This window comes from Xiphias gladius, chromosome 5, assembly GCF_016859285.1.
Source record: "Xiphias gladius isolate SHS-SW01 ecotype Sanya breed wild chromosome 5, ASM1685928v1, whole genome shotgun sequence".
Taxonomy (NCBI): Eukaryota; Metazoa; Chordata; class Actinopteri; order Istiophoriformes; family Xiphiidae; genus Xiphias; species Xiphias gladius.
This window is the reverse complement of record NC_053404.1, coordinates 138967-152965: the sequence shown is the minus strand read 5'-3', so window position 1 is coordinate 152965 and position 13999 is coordinate 138967. Positions and strand designations below refer to the sequence as shown.

Below are 13999 nucleotides of genomic sequence, written 5' to 3'. Positions count from 1 at the left end.
ATGTTGTATCTACTTTGTTTAATCCAGACAACTAAACTAACTGGCTGCTGGTTGTAGCTTCATATTTACCATACAGACTGTGGTATCAATCTTCACATCTAACTAAAAGTGGCACACTATTGCTTTAAGAAAAAATCAGGATATCTTGGCTTCATCAAATCTCTCTCTTGCACTTCCTCCAGACTTTATGAAAGTCCAGTTGTAAATCTCAGAATACCCTTTAATAAAATGTAAAAGCAAAGCAAACTGATACCGCCAAGGTAATATAGCTCTTCTTCATATACATCAGCAGCTTTCTATTGTCTCTAATTCAATTACAATCTTTGGTCATAACTTTTTGTAAGTTTGAATCAAATACTAGTTCAAATATATGCTCTGAGGTTCATATTGTGGGAATTTTTAATATTTATTGTTAATGGTTATTTACTTGTCAAGTTATGTCAAGAAACATCCAGTACAGCTGAATATTTGAAGTGGATGTTAGGCATTTGAAGTACCAGGAAAATATTTTTTAGATATCTACTAACAATGTATTGAGGACATTGCATCACTTCAGACTTTAAACCCATGTCATATTTGAAAATGTTGCATTACTTTAACATTTCAAATCAATACATAATAACAGTAGCATGCATATCATCTTCTGCATCCATTTTTCTTCTATTTTTAAACTCTGGAGTGTGAATAAAACTCAGCCAAAAGGTTCCTCAGCGCAATGTCCTGAAAAGAAAGCACGGACATAGAGGTGTTTATGGCACATTGTTTCCTTACTTCTGTCCTTGAGCTCAGAGATAAGCACATGACATTCATAAAGCCACTACAAATGTCTTTGGCACAGAGGGACAGATTGCAAAGTCACAGTGACACACTACATCAAACTTACACCGTAACACCTTCACTAGATCACTTACTTAAGAGAACATCCATTTTAAGCTTTGGTGACTGATCCTCATTTGAAATCTCTTTGACCACTATGCTGCACAGTAAAAGGGAAAGAAAATTGGTATTCAATTAGTAATGACTGATTCCTTTCTCAGCCACAGTAACTAAGTAAAGTATTTGTTGTTTTCCCACATTTCCACAAAAATGACCAAAAGTCAATCGCCATGCCCTGTATGCTCACAGTGTGAAGAACTGACTACGCTCTGCATCACAAAGTATTTATTTATTTATTCAGTGAGATCCTATTTGGAGAGCATTCATTATTTCTTTTTTTCTTTATTTCTATATGTTTTAATGGTTTCAAACAAGATAATGGGAATGGTCTCATGTCACATTAGGATGTCAAGCTGTTTGTAAGTGAAAAAACATTTTTCCAGACTACTGTACAGGGAGAATGGAGGACAATCTTTCATTAAATGAGTAAATCATTTTCAATTGTTTTATGTGTTTTTTTTTCTTTTGCCTGTGCTGTTGAGAGGATATAAGGATGGAAGTTGAGTGCGACCATCACCACAGTTGCAGCTGTTGTTTAGAAAGGCCTGGCCATCACCCTATATACTGGCACTAACTGCTACTTCATGCTGTATATCCACACGCCATCTTGTTGGCCTGGCATTGTTTCCTTCTGTTTACCCTTGAGGACAAAGATAAACCTGTGAAATTGTTTCAGGATTCCTTTCGCTGAGCTTAAGTGAAAGGAAGCTCTTTACACTGTGATCTGTCTCTCTCACCACTGACTGCTATTGAGATTGTGTTTTTGCTACTAAATCCAGAAAAAAAGTGTTGTTTCCGGTCTGTAGGGGATTTTATTATCATATGATATACATATGTTTATACATATATGTACTATATATATGTTTTCATCTGAGGTGTCATATGAGGTCAAGTTACCTGACACAAGGAAAGTGTTCAAATGTGAAAGATGATAATTTTGGAGGGGGATTCTTTGCAAAGTATGAACTCCTCCAATACCTTTGTACTGGTTAACAAAGCATTTTCAGGTGGAGAATCCTCCACCTTCAGTCTTCATTTAGCCTCAGAGGTGGAACAAACTGATTCATGTCAGCAGCTCTGAAGTCAGCTATCTTTAATTATTGCTGCTGTTAATTCGGGTTTTGTTCTTGAAGTGAGAGTTAAACTTAATGTGCTGCCCTCTTTTGACTATATAATCTAACATCATGTGCTACCAGAGGACATGACTCATTTAATAATCTTTGAAGTTCATTTAATGTCCAGTGATTAGCAGAGCAGAAAGGGGAATTTTACAGCAATGTGTATAAGATCCTTGAGAAAGCGCTCACCAACCATTTGTGTGACTTTGTACATAATAATAGTTTATTTAAAAAAAAATAAACTGCTGCATTTGACACTATTGACCATCACATACTATTACAGAGACTAGGACATTTAATAGGGATTAAAGGAACTGCTCTGCTGGTTTAGGTCCTGTTTATCAGATTTCAGTTTGTGCACATCAACGATAAATCCTCCATATAATCAAAAGATAGTCATAAAGTTCCACAAGGCTCTGCGCTTGGACCAATTCGATTCACCATATATATGCGTCCTTTAGGCAATATTATTAGGAAACGCTTTATAAAGTACCATTGCTATGCCGATGATACCCAATTGTACTAATCAATGAAGCCGGATGAAATCAGTTGGCTAAACTTCAAGCATGCCTTAAGGACATATAGACTTGCTGTTGAACTCAGAGAAAACTGAAGCTAATGTACTTGGCCCTCAAAACCTCAAAAACACATTATCTAATGATATAGTTACTTTAGATGGCATTGCTCTGGCCTCCAGCACCACCGTTGAGATTCTCAGAGTTGTCTTTGATCAGAATACAAACTTCTGTTGTGATTTACATTATCTAAATAAAATTCACTTGACTTGATGTTGGAAAGCTGGGAACTCCAGGCTGTACTCTGGACATATTGTCTCTAGAGAAGGCCTTTACTGCCCCTTTGTGCCCCAATGGGTTCCTAAAAAAGATGGGGGAAAAAAGGTGGTTGGAAAGAGCAGTATAGTTGGGGGGGGGGTGCTGGGGAATGGTAGATGTCCCCTTTTAGAAAAGTGTCTATTTAGTGAAAAGATACAAGGTGTCGAAAGAGATGTTAGTTTGTACAGCATGATTTTGCATAAGAGAACCCAATTTTGGGAGTAACATGTTGGTAAAGTATAAAATGTTATAATGCTAACATAGTATTAAATGCTAATAAGCTAAAGCTACAGCATATAGAATCAGGCAGGAGTTAAATTAAACTGAGGTGCAGTCTTGATTTCTGAACTTACTTGCTTACCAATTAATATGACCTGAAATACAAAAATTACAATAACACTGGGCCTAATCCCCACTTTACATTTCAATTTTAGACTTTTAGAATATAATTGTCATTTTTAACTAGTCCCAGCAGTCCGAGCTAGCAGCTCTGTGAGGCTTACACACAGCAGTACTCTGAGCTAAATCTAATATCCACATTCTAACATGCTCACAATGACAATGCTAACATGCTGCTTTTTATGATGTTGCGTAGGTTTAATGTTTACCATGTTCACCATCTGGGTTTAGTGTGATAACATTTGCTAATTATCAGTAAACACAGCGTGCGGCCTGAGGCTGATGGAACGTCATTAGCTTTGCAAGTATTTGTTAATAAATCAAAGTATTAGACAAATTAAAATGTTAACCTGATGATGGCACTGGATGGAAGGAAGAATCACCAAAGTCATTAGAATACATAGTGTAGGTTCCATGAATATCAGTACCAAATTTTGTGGCAGTCCATCAGGTAGATGTTGAGATATTTCACAGTATAAGTGAAAACTTTGACCTGCTGGTGGCGCTAGAGGAAAGGTCAGGGGATCACTGAAGTTCATGTTCATCTTTTGGGCATCATGGACATGTATGTACCAAATTTCATTGCAATCCATCCAGTAGTTCATTAAATTATTCAGTTCGGCCCAAAGCAGTTGACCTACCAACACTGACATCCAGAGCCATGCCAGTGATACAGCTACAAATATAGCCAGGTTCTGAGTATGGTCAATTTTACAGCATTTTACTGTACTTTTACAGTATTATCTTGTAGGTAAGAGTGTAGACATTCAAGTCATGCAAGAAATTTCAAGCTGGCTCTCGATTATAACAACCAAACGTGATGTAAATAACAAGGTGCTGAGCTCAGCCCTGCAGGTCTTGAATTTTTTAACAGTCAAGAGAGCTGTCAGTATAATGTGCTTCAGGGAAAGTGTGCAGTCTTTCTACAAGGTGATAACTTGGTCCTATATGTCAGAAGAAAGTATGACAACCTGCATACCATCTGGCCCTGCCGTCCTCATAACTCGGCCTTCAAAGCTCCACACCCTGTGTCTAGAGTGCCACTCTAACCTTGAGGGAATGGCTTTGCTACCGGGGGGGGGACATACTAATCTGTGTTGAAGTTCTTACTGTCAGCTGTCTTATCCTCGTTACAATGCGTCTCCTGCTTTGGCATCTTTGTCTGTAGACAAAGACAGACTGGACCAGGTGATATGTAGGACTTCTGTCCCTGCATTGACATATATAGAATCTGTCAGGTGTATAGATAAATATAAGTGTATAAATCTTCCTCGGTTACCAGAAGGTGTGAAGCTGATTTTCTTTCACACTTTCTGTATTTTTTTTAAAAAAATAAGTCAACTTTTACATGATATTTCAGTAACTGTCGTGGTTCAAAGATTTTAGGACTGAAGTGCACACACGCACAAAAGCAGGTAGGGGCAATGAAGGTACTTTAATAAATGAACAAAACTGGATTACAAATAGATGGCTAGATGCGCTGGCAAGCACAAACAGGAACCTAAAATCAAAAAGAGCATACAAAGAGTAAGGGGAATACAGGGACCTAAATACAGAAGGGAGGCAAGGGTAATAGGGAACAAGTGAAACTGATTGGGGCGGGGCAAGCAATCACACAGGCGGGGAAAAACAAAAAACAAAACAAATATACAACAAGTAAGAAGTAGTAGAGAAGTAAGAAGTAACAAAATAATACAGGAAGCACAAAATCCATAAGTCACTGAAGGGGCAGTTCGAGACGGTAAAACTTTCAGTATTAGCTCACAAAGTGCAGTGTACGTATGGGGTACCAGTCAAGTACTTACTGGGTATAAGGAGATAAAAAAGTGTTGAGTAGTAGTTAATTATAGTATAAAAGGGTCTTTCCCACTATAATTACCCCAGACTTATACTGTAATATGTGCTTTCACCCAAATTTTCAATGTTTTGTCCTAATCATTCTAAAAAGTAAAGACCATTACCTCAGCTGGAGTTTCTTATACATACTTTCAAAAAAATTGGTGAAAGCAAAGTTAAAATGAACATTTCATTTCTTGAATTTACGAAAAAAAAAAAACCCACACTATTCTGTATACTGTATGTTGTTCAGTAAAGTGTATGTTTTTGGCTTCTTAAGTGTTTATGATCTGATGAATGGACAGGACATAAAAGCTTATAGGATCTTCTCTAACATCAGTTTTATGCCTCAGATGGATCATACGCTGAATTTACTGTTCCAACCTATGTAACATCATTTTAAAACATAACTTTATTTATATAGCACTTTCCTTAAGAATGTTACAAAGGGCTTTACAAAAACAAATACAACCAGAGAAAAAGGAAAAGCAGAAACATGCACAGAGGAAGGAACAACATTAACTTTAATAAGATCAAATAAACAGGTATGAAACAGTATAGATAAAAACCTGTCTCAAACATTTCCGAATGCTTTCACAACGATAATATTTTTAAGAAAAGATTTAAAAGAAGCTAAAGACTTGGTGTGTCTCAGTAGGCAGTGAGTTCCATAGTGTGTGGGCTCTAATAGCGAAAGCCCAGTCACCCTCTGTCACAAACTGTGACCTGGGAGTAACCAGCAGGGCTCCATCCATGGATCTCAGTGATCGAGAGCGCAGATACCAGGTCAATAAATCAGAGAGGTACTTAGGTGATAGGCTATTTAAGACATTATACATGAACATAAAATTTTAAAATCAATTTGAAATCTAACAGGGAGCCAATGTAGGGAGGCAAGCACAGGGGGTGATGTGATCATGTCTCTCTATCCCAGTAATGAGGTGAGTAGCAGTTTTTTGTGTGGTAGGTTGAGGGAGCCCTGGCTGATACCCTAGTGAAGTACGTTGCAATAGTCATGTCAAGAAGAGACAAAAGTCTGAACAACTTTTTGTAAATCATCAGTTGATAAAAATGACCTAATTTTAAAGAGAAATAAAAATGTATGAATTTATTTTTTATAAAAACAAGACTGAACATTTTTGACTTGATCATCAAAACAGAGGTTAGCATCAAATATTATCCCTAAATTCGTAGCATCTAGGGACCTAGTCATCACTATGTTAGTGTCATGGCTTTTGTAGTTTATGGTACATGTCAAATCATCATTACCAAAATAAAAACTGCAGAGTTCAGTAATTATTGTGTTTATCTTGTGATATTATGAATAATGCCTCATACATACACCTGTTATACATGTTACTGTGAGGGAATAGTGAAGCTTACAGGGTGGTGCTCTGGTGCAATGTCTCCATCTTGTGATTTTAACGGGTACAAATTATGTTTATATCTTGTTGTGACATCACTACTGGAAACAGCTTTCCAACTGGTTGTATTATATATATATATATATATATATATATATATATATATATATATATATATATATATATTTTTTTTTTTTTTTTTTTTTTTATTACAGCTTGGTGTCAAGTAGTTTGGACATGACAGTTATTGAATGCATGGATGACAATAAGATCATTTGCTTTCGCTTTCTTTAATTTGTTTTCTTTATTAATATTTGTGTTGTTATTTTTCTATTTATATATTTTATTCATATATTTATTCCTTCTCTTATTCCTCTGTTATGTCAAAAAAAGTTCAGTACGACTGGTACTAAAAATAAAGACTATTCCAGTTTAACCAATACCGATTTCTTGTACCTTTTTCTGACTCCCAATATACAGTGTTTTAAGAATTTTTTATTTCTCATGACAAAGTCTTATCTATTTTATTTTGAAACGACAACATCCAAAGGATTAATCTGAAATCTGAATGAAAGAGTTCCTTAACATGTGAGCAAATAAACAAGGTTTTCAGATGCAGCTTTCAGCTTTCAGCTTCCAGTTCCCTCAACCGTGAAAACAATGTCACGGTGTCACAGAGACCAAGCACCATACCCACATCTGAACAAATCTGTATCACGTAACCTGGACTCCAGCTTCTGGACCTGCTTCTGGCCACCATTCATGGCTATTTGCTCAGCTTCATCTAGACGGTGCTGCAGGTCTTTGATGGTTTGCTCCATGTTTTTCTTCATACGTTCCAGGTGAGCGCTGGTGTCCTGCTCCTTCTTTAGTTCCTCTGCCATCATGGCAGCATCAGTAATGGCCTTCTTTGCTTTCTCCTCAGCATTTCTACACTCCTGCACAGCCTCCTCCACCTCATTCTGAATCTAGGCAGTGTCTCTCTCCAGCTTTTTCTTCTGGTTCAGCAGGCTGGTGTTCTGTAGGGGAAGGTTAGGGAACATTAGTATGTAATATTATAAACTAATTTGGGTACACTGACAAACTATAATACAGTGATTACAAAACTCTTGACAGAACCTGGGAGTGCAGCAGCTGAACTCTCTCACTAAACAGGATTGTGGTTATGGCAAATAAACTATGGTTAAGGTAAGGCAACTAAAGTCCTTGGTTAGAGGGAAGGGAAACTTGGTGTTTAGGGTTGATATAAAGGTGAATGCTGACTGCACTTGCACTGAACGTTGGCACTGGATGCAAATTCTGAGGTCGAAGAGGAAACTTACTTCTTCAGCTTCTCTTCAAGTTGCTGCTTGTCGTTCTCAAGGTCCATTAGGCTCTCCTGGCTCAACTTCAGATCTCCTTCCAGCTTCCTTTTTGCTCTCTCAAGGTCCATCCTGACCTTCTTCTCTTGTTCCAGAGAACCTTCAAGCTATTTCAAAGCACAGAAAAACAGATTTACTATATAATACCACAGACATAAGAGTTATCAAGTCTAGATTATGACGAATTTATATAAAGTTATATTCACATCATCGACTTGCTGCTCCAGCTTGGCTTTGGCCTTGGTCAGAGTGTTGACTTTGTCCTCCTCACTCTGCAGGTCGTCCAGCGTTTGCTGATGAGCTTCCTGAAGAGCTTTCTTTTCTTTGGTCAGCTTGGCAATGATCTCATCCAAAGCTGCCATCTCTTCAGTCAGGTTTTTAACCTTGAAAAACAAATTAAAAAGTTGGTGTTACATCTGCAGTAACTGTTGGTAGTACATCTGCAGTAACTGATTTTACTACAACCTGCACTAACTGATATCCTGACTTCTTGGGGACAGCTGTAAACACGTTAACATGGTGAACTTGTTAGCAAACAGTTGCGTATTTACACACCCAGATGACAAAGAGTAACAATTGTATACATTTGGAGTCATATCTTTGGCCACCTGATGAATGTAAACACAAATCTCATTCACACTCTTTTGGTCTCTGTCCCTTTAGCTGCTGAACACTCCATAACCATAACTGTGTCTGTCTGCTGTTTGCTGGTGGGTAGGTAGCTTGTAGTATGTTTGTTTGAGCTGTTAACACTATGAGAGTGGTGAGAGTGAACGAAAACAGAAAATTCATGGACCATAAAAAACAATGAGCTGAAAGATGCTATAATGCTCTGCAGAGCTGAGGGGAACTGTGGAGTTGGGTGATAATTCTCTGTGGGTTTGTCACTATGAGAGACTCCTTTCACATTATACATAATCTATTGTTCTCATAAATAATATTGTTTATAGCTTCCTTAATTACCTTGTTCTCAGTGGCATGCTTTTCCTTTTCCACTTTAGCCAGAGTCAGCTCCAGATCATCGATGTCCTTCTTGAGTTCCCGACTTTCTCAAGAAAGGAGCTGCAGGCCCAAACTCTGCCATAACAGCATCACTTGACATGGTGGAACCTGTGCAGTAAAAATTATATAGACCTCATATAGACTTTACATGTGTACAAAACAAGATTTATTTGTTAAGAAAATATTATATATTGTATATATTATTATATATAATATTTGCCTTAATGAGCACTGAGAGTCATTCCACAATTCACAGTTAATGCTGCCATTTAAATGATAACATAGATTTAGATCTGCTTCATTGTCATTGTCACATTACCTGAGTTTTCACTCGTTTGGCAAGATGATTTCTTTATATCTGTTGTAAGTTATACAGAAAAATTAACATTTAGAAACTTCCCAACCCCTTATCAATATTTACAGTTAAACCAAGAAGCTGTGATAAAGAATTTAATCCTCTATTAAAAAATCTCCTCCACAGTACTCACCCTCATGCTGTCTGGTAAACATGCAGCATCCCAGGCCTGCAGCTGTCTTTATAAAGGATGTAGTCCACCCTACGAGGCGGAGAAATTAGTTATTCAGACCATCCAGCAGATGATGTGGACATTTAGGCCTGAGGTGTTTACCTCATTGACCTGTAAGGCTTATAGCTGTTTGTTCTCACACTCCCAATAAGGAGCACCTGCTTGTGTGTTGACATCAGGTCAGCAATTGTAAATTTCAGCCTTAGTTCTATTTTAGCCCACCCATTATTTCTATGGCATTAAAGCAACATCATTTAAGCCACTGGATGGTTCATTTGGATTTGTTTCCATCAAAACCAAGGGGACAGTGTTAAACACCCACATGGTCATGGAACATACACTGGGATACCTCACATTATTCATCTGAAATGAGCACCTCCACTCCTTTCCTTCTGATGAAAGTAAGGTCACAATGCTCCATTGTCAAGTGTGAGTATTGCGAGCATAACCTCTGGCCTGTCAACTGTTCCTTCTCTTTATCCTTTTAAACAAAGATAAACCTCTGAAATACTTTTTGGATCTTTTCTGCCACTTGTGAGGTGCGTTTGATTGCCAGACCTTGACCTCTCATTGTTCTGTGGCAGGTGCTTTATATTTGTATAGGTCTCATTGGACATAAATAAACAGTTATAGGCCATAAATGGACCTAATGAAGGGGGTGTATGACCTGGTGCCAAACAAGAGTTTGAGTTAGAAAGATGGTTGGACGATAGTTATTATACACACAACATATGTACTAGGAGGCAATTTACTCTAGGTCATCAATACCAAACAATAATAATTAGGAAATATGTTATCATTACATTAGTCAATAACTCACGCTCATATCACAGTTTTCACAAACTAATGGAGGTCAGAGTTTTTTGATAACTAAGAAAAGCAGGAATAAAAACACAAAAAGCTGGAAACAGAATAATAATTAATGATTAGTTATCATAATAAAAAGCAGTGTAAAGCAAACAGTAATGAAACAGATCCATTAGACACTGGGGAGAGTGACCCACAGAGGCCCATAGGTTTAACACAGTCAAACGGCTCTGATTTCCTCAGTGTAACCCTCCTTTAGAGTTAAGATAGCTGTCAGGGTTTTACTGCCCAAGGAAAGTGACACACTACAGGGTGCTAATTGTATTTACTGTGAAAGGATCCCTTTGCAGGACCTAACACGTGACTTGAGATCCTCTTCAAATGTCACAAATTCACACCTCGGGTTTATCTTTGACCTCACTGGACAGGATTTCAACTCCCAACAATGTCCAGGGTCCAGGTCTCAGCTGTCTACTTGTCTCTCTGCAGTCAGTCTAACGCATAAGGATTATGTGTAAATATTACTGGATGTTGGAGCGTTGCTTGGGATGGGTAAAGTACATGGAATGATAAATGGACTGCACTTATAAAGCGCCTATCTATTCTTATCAACCACTTTACAAGGCTTTACTCTACGGCCACATTCACCCATTCAGACACGCATTTACACATCGCATTCACACACACTCACATATACTGAGGGCACAGCCATCAGGTGCTTTGTATTTGTATAGGTCTCAGTGGTCATAAATAAACAGTTATAGGCCATACACAGATCTAATGAAGGTGGTGTATGAACTGGTGCCAAACGAGTTTGAATTAGAAAGATGGCTGGACGATAGTTATTATACATAAAACATTTGTTTAAGGAGGCAATTTACTCTAGGTCATCCTTACCAAACAATAGTATTATGTGCTGTAGTATTTTTGTGTTGCAGTTCCAATGTTTAAATAAATTTGATGAGAGGATACTTTATCGTTCCAAACATTTTGGGAATTTATTGCCTTGATAGAGAGAGTTAGATGAGAGGACACTAATGTCCTTTCTGTCCATTAAATATGAAGCTACTGTTTTTTCTTTTTGGACAGCGCCAGGCGGCTGTTTTGCTGTGTTTCCCATCTTTGTGCTGAGCTAAGCTAAATCATAGTTGGCTCCAGCTACATATATAGAGTACAGACATGAGTGGTATTGATCTCATTTAATTCCCAGTAAGAAAGCAAATGGGCTTATTTCTCCAAAATGTCAAGGTATTCCCTTAAAGATGAGGAGATATTGTTAATTAGTTTTTGGTCATTTTATTTAGAGTTTAAATTCTGTCTAACCTTTATTATTTCAATAAATACTGTGCTAATTACTAATCCTACAGCGCATATTTGCCCCGGGCCCCCTTGTGGGTTAGTCCAGCCCTCACTCCCCTTAAAGATCTTTATGAACACTGAGATCCTCAAGGAGACCCTCTCCTGTCTCTTTACAGTGCGTGGGCTGGACACTAAAGGTCATTGAGACCCCAGCCACCTCTGAAGAGTCTGTCACTTCATTGCTCGGGCTTGATTGGCTCCAACAGAACTGGAACAGTGGTATTTATAGATGATTTCACTGCTGATGGAAGCAACGGGATGAATGCAGAGGTATACAGGAGCATCTTGTGCTCAGATTCAACCAAATGCATTGAAACTCACTGGACGACATTTCATCATTCAGCAGGACAATGATCCTAAACATACGGCCAAAACAACCACAGAGCTTTCAGTATGAAGAGGTGGAATATCCTCGACTTGCCGAGTCAATCACCTGATCTCAGTCTGACTGAGCAGCAGTCCACTTGGTGAAGACCAGACCGAAAGCAGAGAGACCCCACAACAACAAGAGCTGAAGGAGGCTGCAGTGAAGCTCTGGAGGAGCATCACCAGGGAAGATGCAAAGAATCCGCTGACGTCTGTGGGTCAAAGACTTAAGGTTGTCACTGACTGCAAAGGATTTTACTCTGAATAATAAATATTACAATTTGTTGACTTCATGTGTATCTGTTCAGTTACTTTTGAACCCCTAAAATTTGGGCACTATGTGTTTAAAGGGATATATCTCCAGCACCGTTCTTTCTGTATTGATGTAAACTACTCAAATTAAAGCACAGACTTCTCTGCTTTTTGCTTTAATGTAGTATCCGTTATTTTATTTCAGAGTGAATGTGCTGAGGTTCAGAGCCTGAAGATCAAAAAATGCGTAACTGTCCAAATGCTTATGGCCCGGACTGTACATCCAGCAATGGAGTCAACCAATAGGTTCATAATACTGAAAATACTGAAAGTCATGATAATAATAGTGTTTAAGAGCTGTCTTTTAACGCAGGTGGAGAAACATACTGTCTTCTCTCGAAGCTTTGTTATATACTCAGTGTGATCTGTCCCACAGCACCAGACATAAACTATTACACAGGGTTTCTCACTCAGTGTCATTTCAGCTATATAATGTGCCACTGGAGTAAAAAAAGGAACTTGAACCTGACCTGTAGCGCATGTTGAGTGCACTGAGGTTGTTGCCATCCTTCATCGTGACAATGAGGCGTAACCCGACTCGTCTTTTTTGCTGGTCATTGTCTCCTTCCTTTTGTCCTTGAGGACAAAGATAACTTGCTGACATTCCCACTGACTGCCTGTCTTTTATTTAGGTGGACAGCTTGAGAGGTGCATTTGGATCATTAGGTTAAATAGCAACACATCACCATAGGTTGTATGTCTGATCCCTGCCGTGCTTTTTTACTAGAGATTTTTTTTTTAATAGAGATCAAATTCAAGTATGTGTTTATAGTTAATGTGACTAATGTGCTTTTAGTCATGGATAAAAATTTCTAGTCTTATTCTTCTACTCAGAGCTATAGGGTGTAAAAACTTTATTTATATTTTGTACTGTAGTGTCTTTTTTTTTTTTTTTTTTTACTAGTTGTACAAATAAACTTTGGAATTAATAACTACAACAAGGAAGAAATACAATGGAGAGAGTCAAGTCAAACTGCTGTTGTTGCAATCACAGTATATTGTATGCACATTTACAGTAATTGTGGACAAAGGAAAAATGTCTAAATAGGTAAAGCTTTTTGAAAGTTTTTTCTTGTTAGGTTTTTTTTTTTGTTTTGTCTTTGGTCAGGTTGTAACCAGCTCTAAACTTACAGACTGCCCTCATTCTCAGCTGTTCAGTCATCGTTATCTACTGGATCTGGTTGGCACATTTCAATCTCCGTCTCACTCGACTTCTTTCTTCTTGTTGAACCGGCAGGACCAGGACCAGTGAGAAAACCTCTCTTTATTTGAAGGGAGGATTTACAGTACACTCTATCTTGTGCTTTGCCTTCTGTTTCACTGCTACACTTTCTGTCATTTCTTTACTCATGGGTTACCTTTAAGTAACCGAACTTCATTTCATCACAGTACATCTATATGTAAAGAAAAGTAATCACAAGCTCAACACAAGAAGCATAAATGTTGAATATCATTCTAATGTGTGTTTGCTAGTGATTATTTTTTTTCTTCTTATTTCATCATAGATTGGTGGCCAGCCTCATGGAGACTTCCAAAACAGATTAGAGAGAATTAAACAGTACCTCACACTGAGATATGATCAGACTACAGCTTCAGAGTGACATGTCAAATGTCAAATTCAAAATATCTACTAGAGAGACAGCAGAGAGATCGATATGGACAGAAATTCCTTTATGTATCTGGAATCATATGAAAAATAAAGTTACTGTGTAGTGTTTACGTGTGAGTAATGAGGATTGTAAACCGTAAATAGTGACTTTACATTATTTCATCTCAGTT

The 13999-nt window shown here is 37.8% G+C and overlaps 1 protein-coding gene across 1 annotated transcript; it reads right to left on the bottom strand.

The window, feature by feature from the left end:
* Positions 1-7438: 7438 nt before the first annotated feature.
* Positions 7439-12734, bottom strand: LOC120790165 (myosin-6-like). The gene is made up of 5 exons (XM_040127516.1): positions 12691-12734; positions 8811-8892; positions 8054-8230; positions 7809-7954; positions 7439-7505 (listed from the first exon to the last, which is right to left on the bottom strand). The coding sequence occupies exons 1-5, from the start codon at positions 12732-12734 to the stop codon at positions 7490-7492; spliced, it is 465 nt and encodes a 154-aa protein (XP_039983450.1). The 3' UTR covers positions 7439-7489.
* Between the last annotated feature and the right edge of the window lie 1265 nt (positions 12735-13999).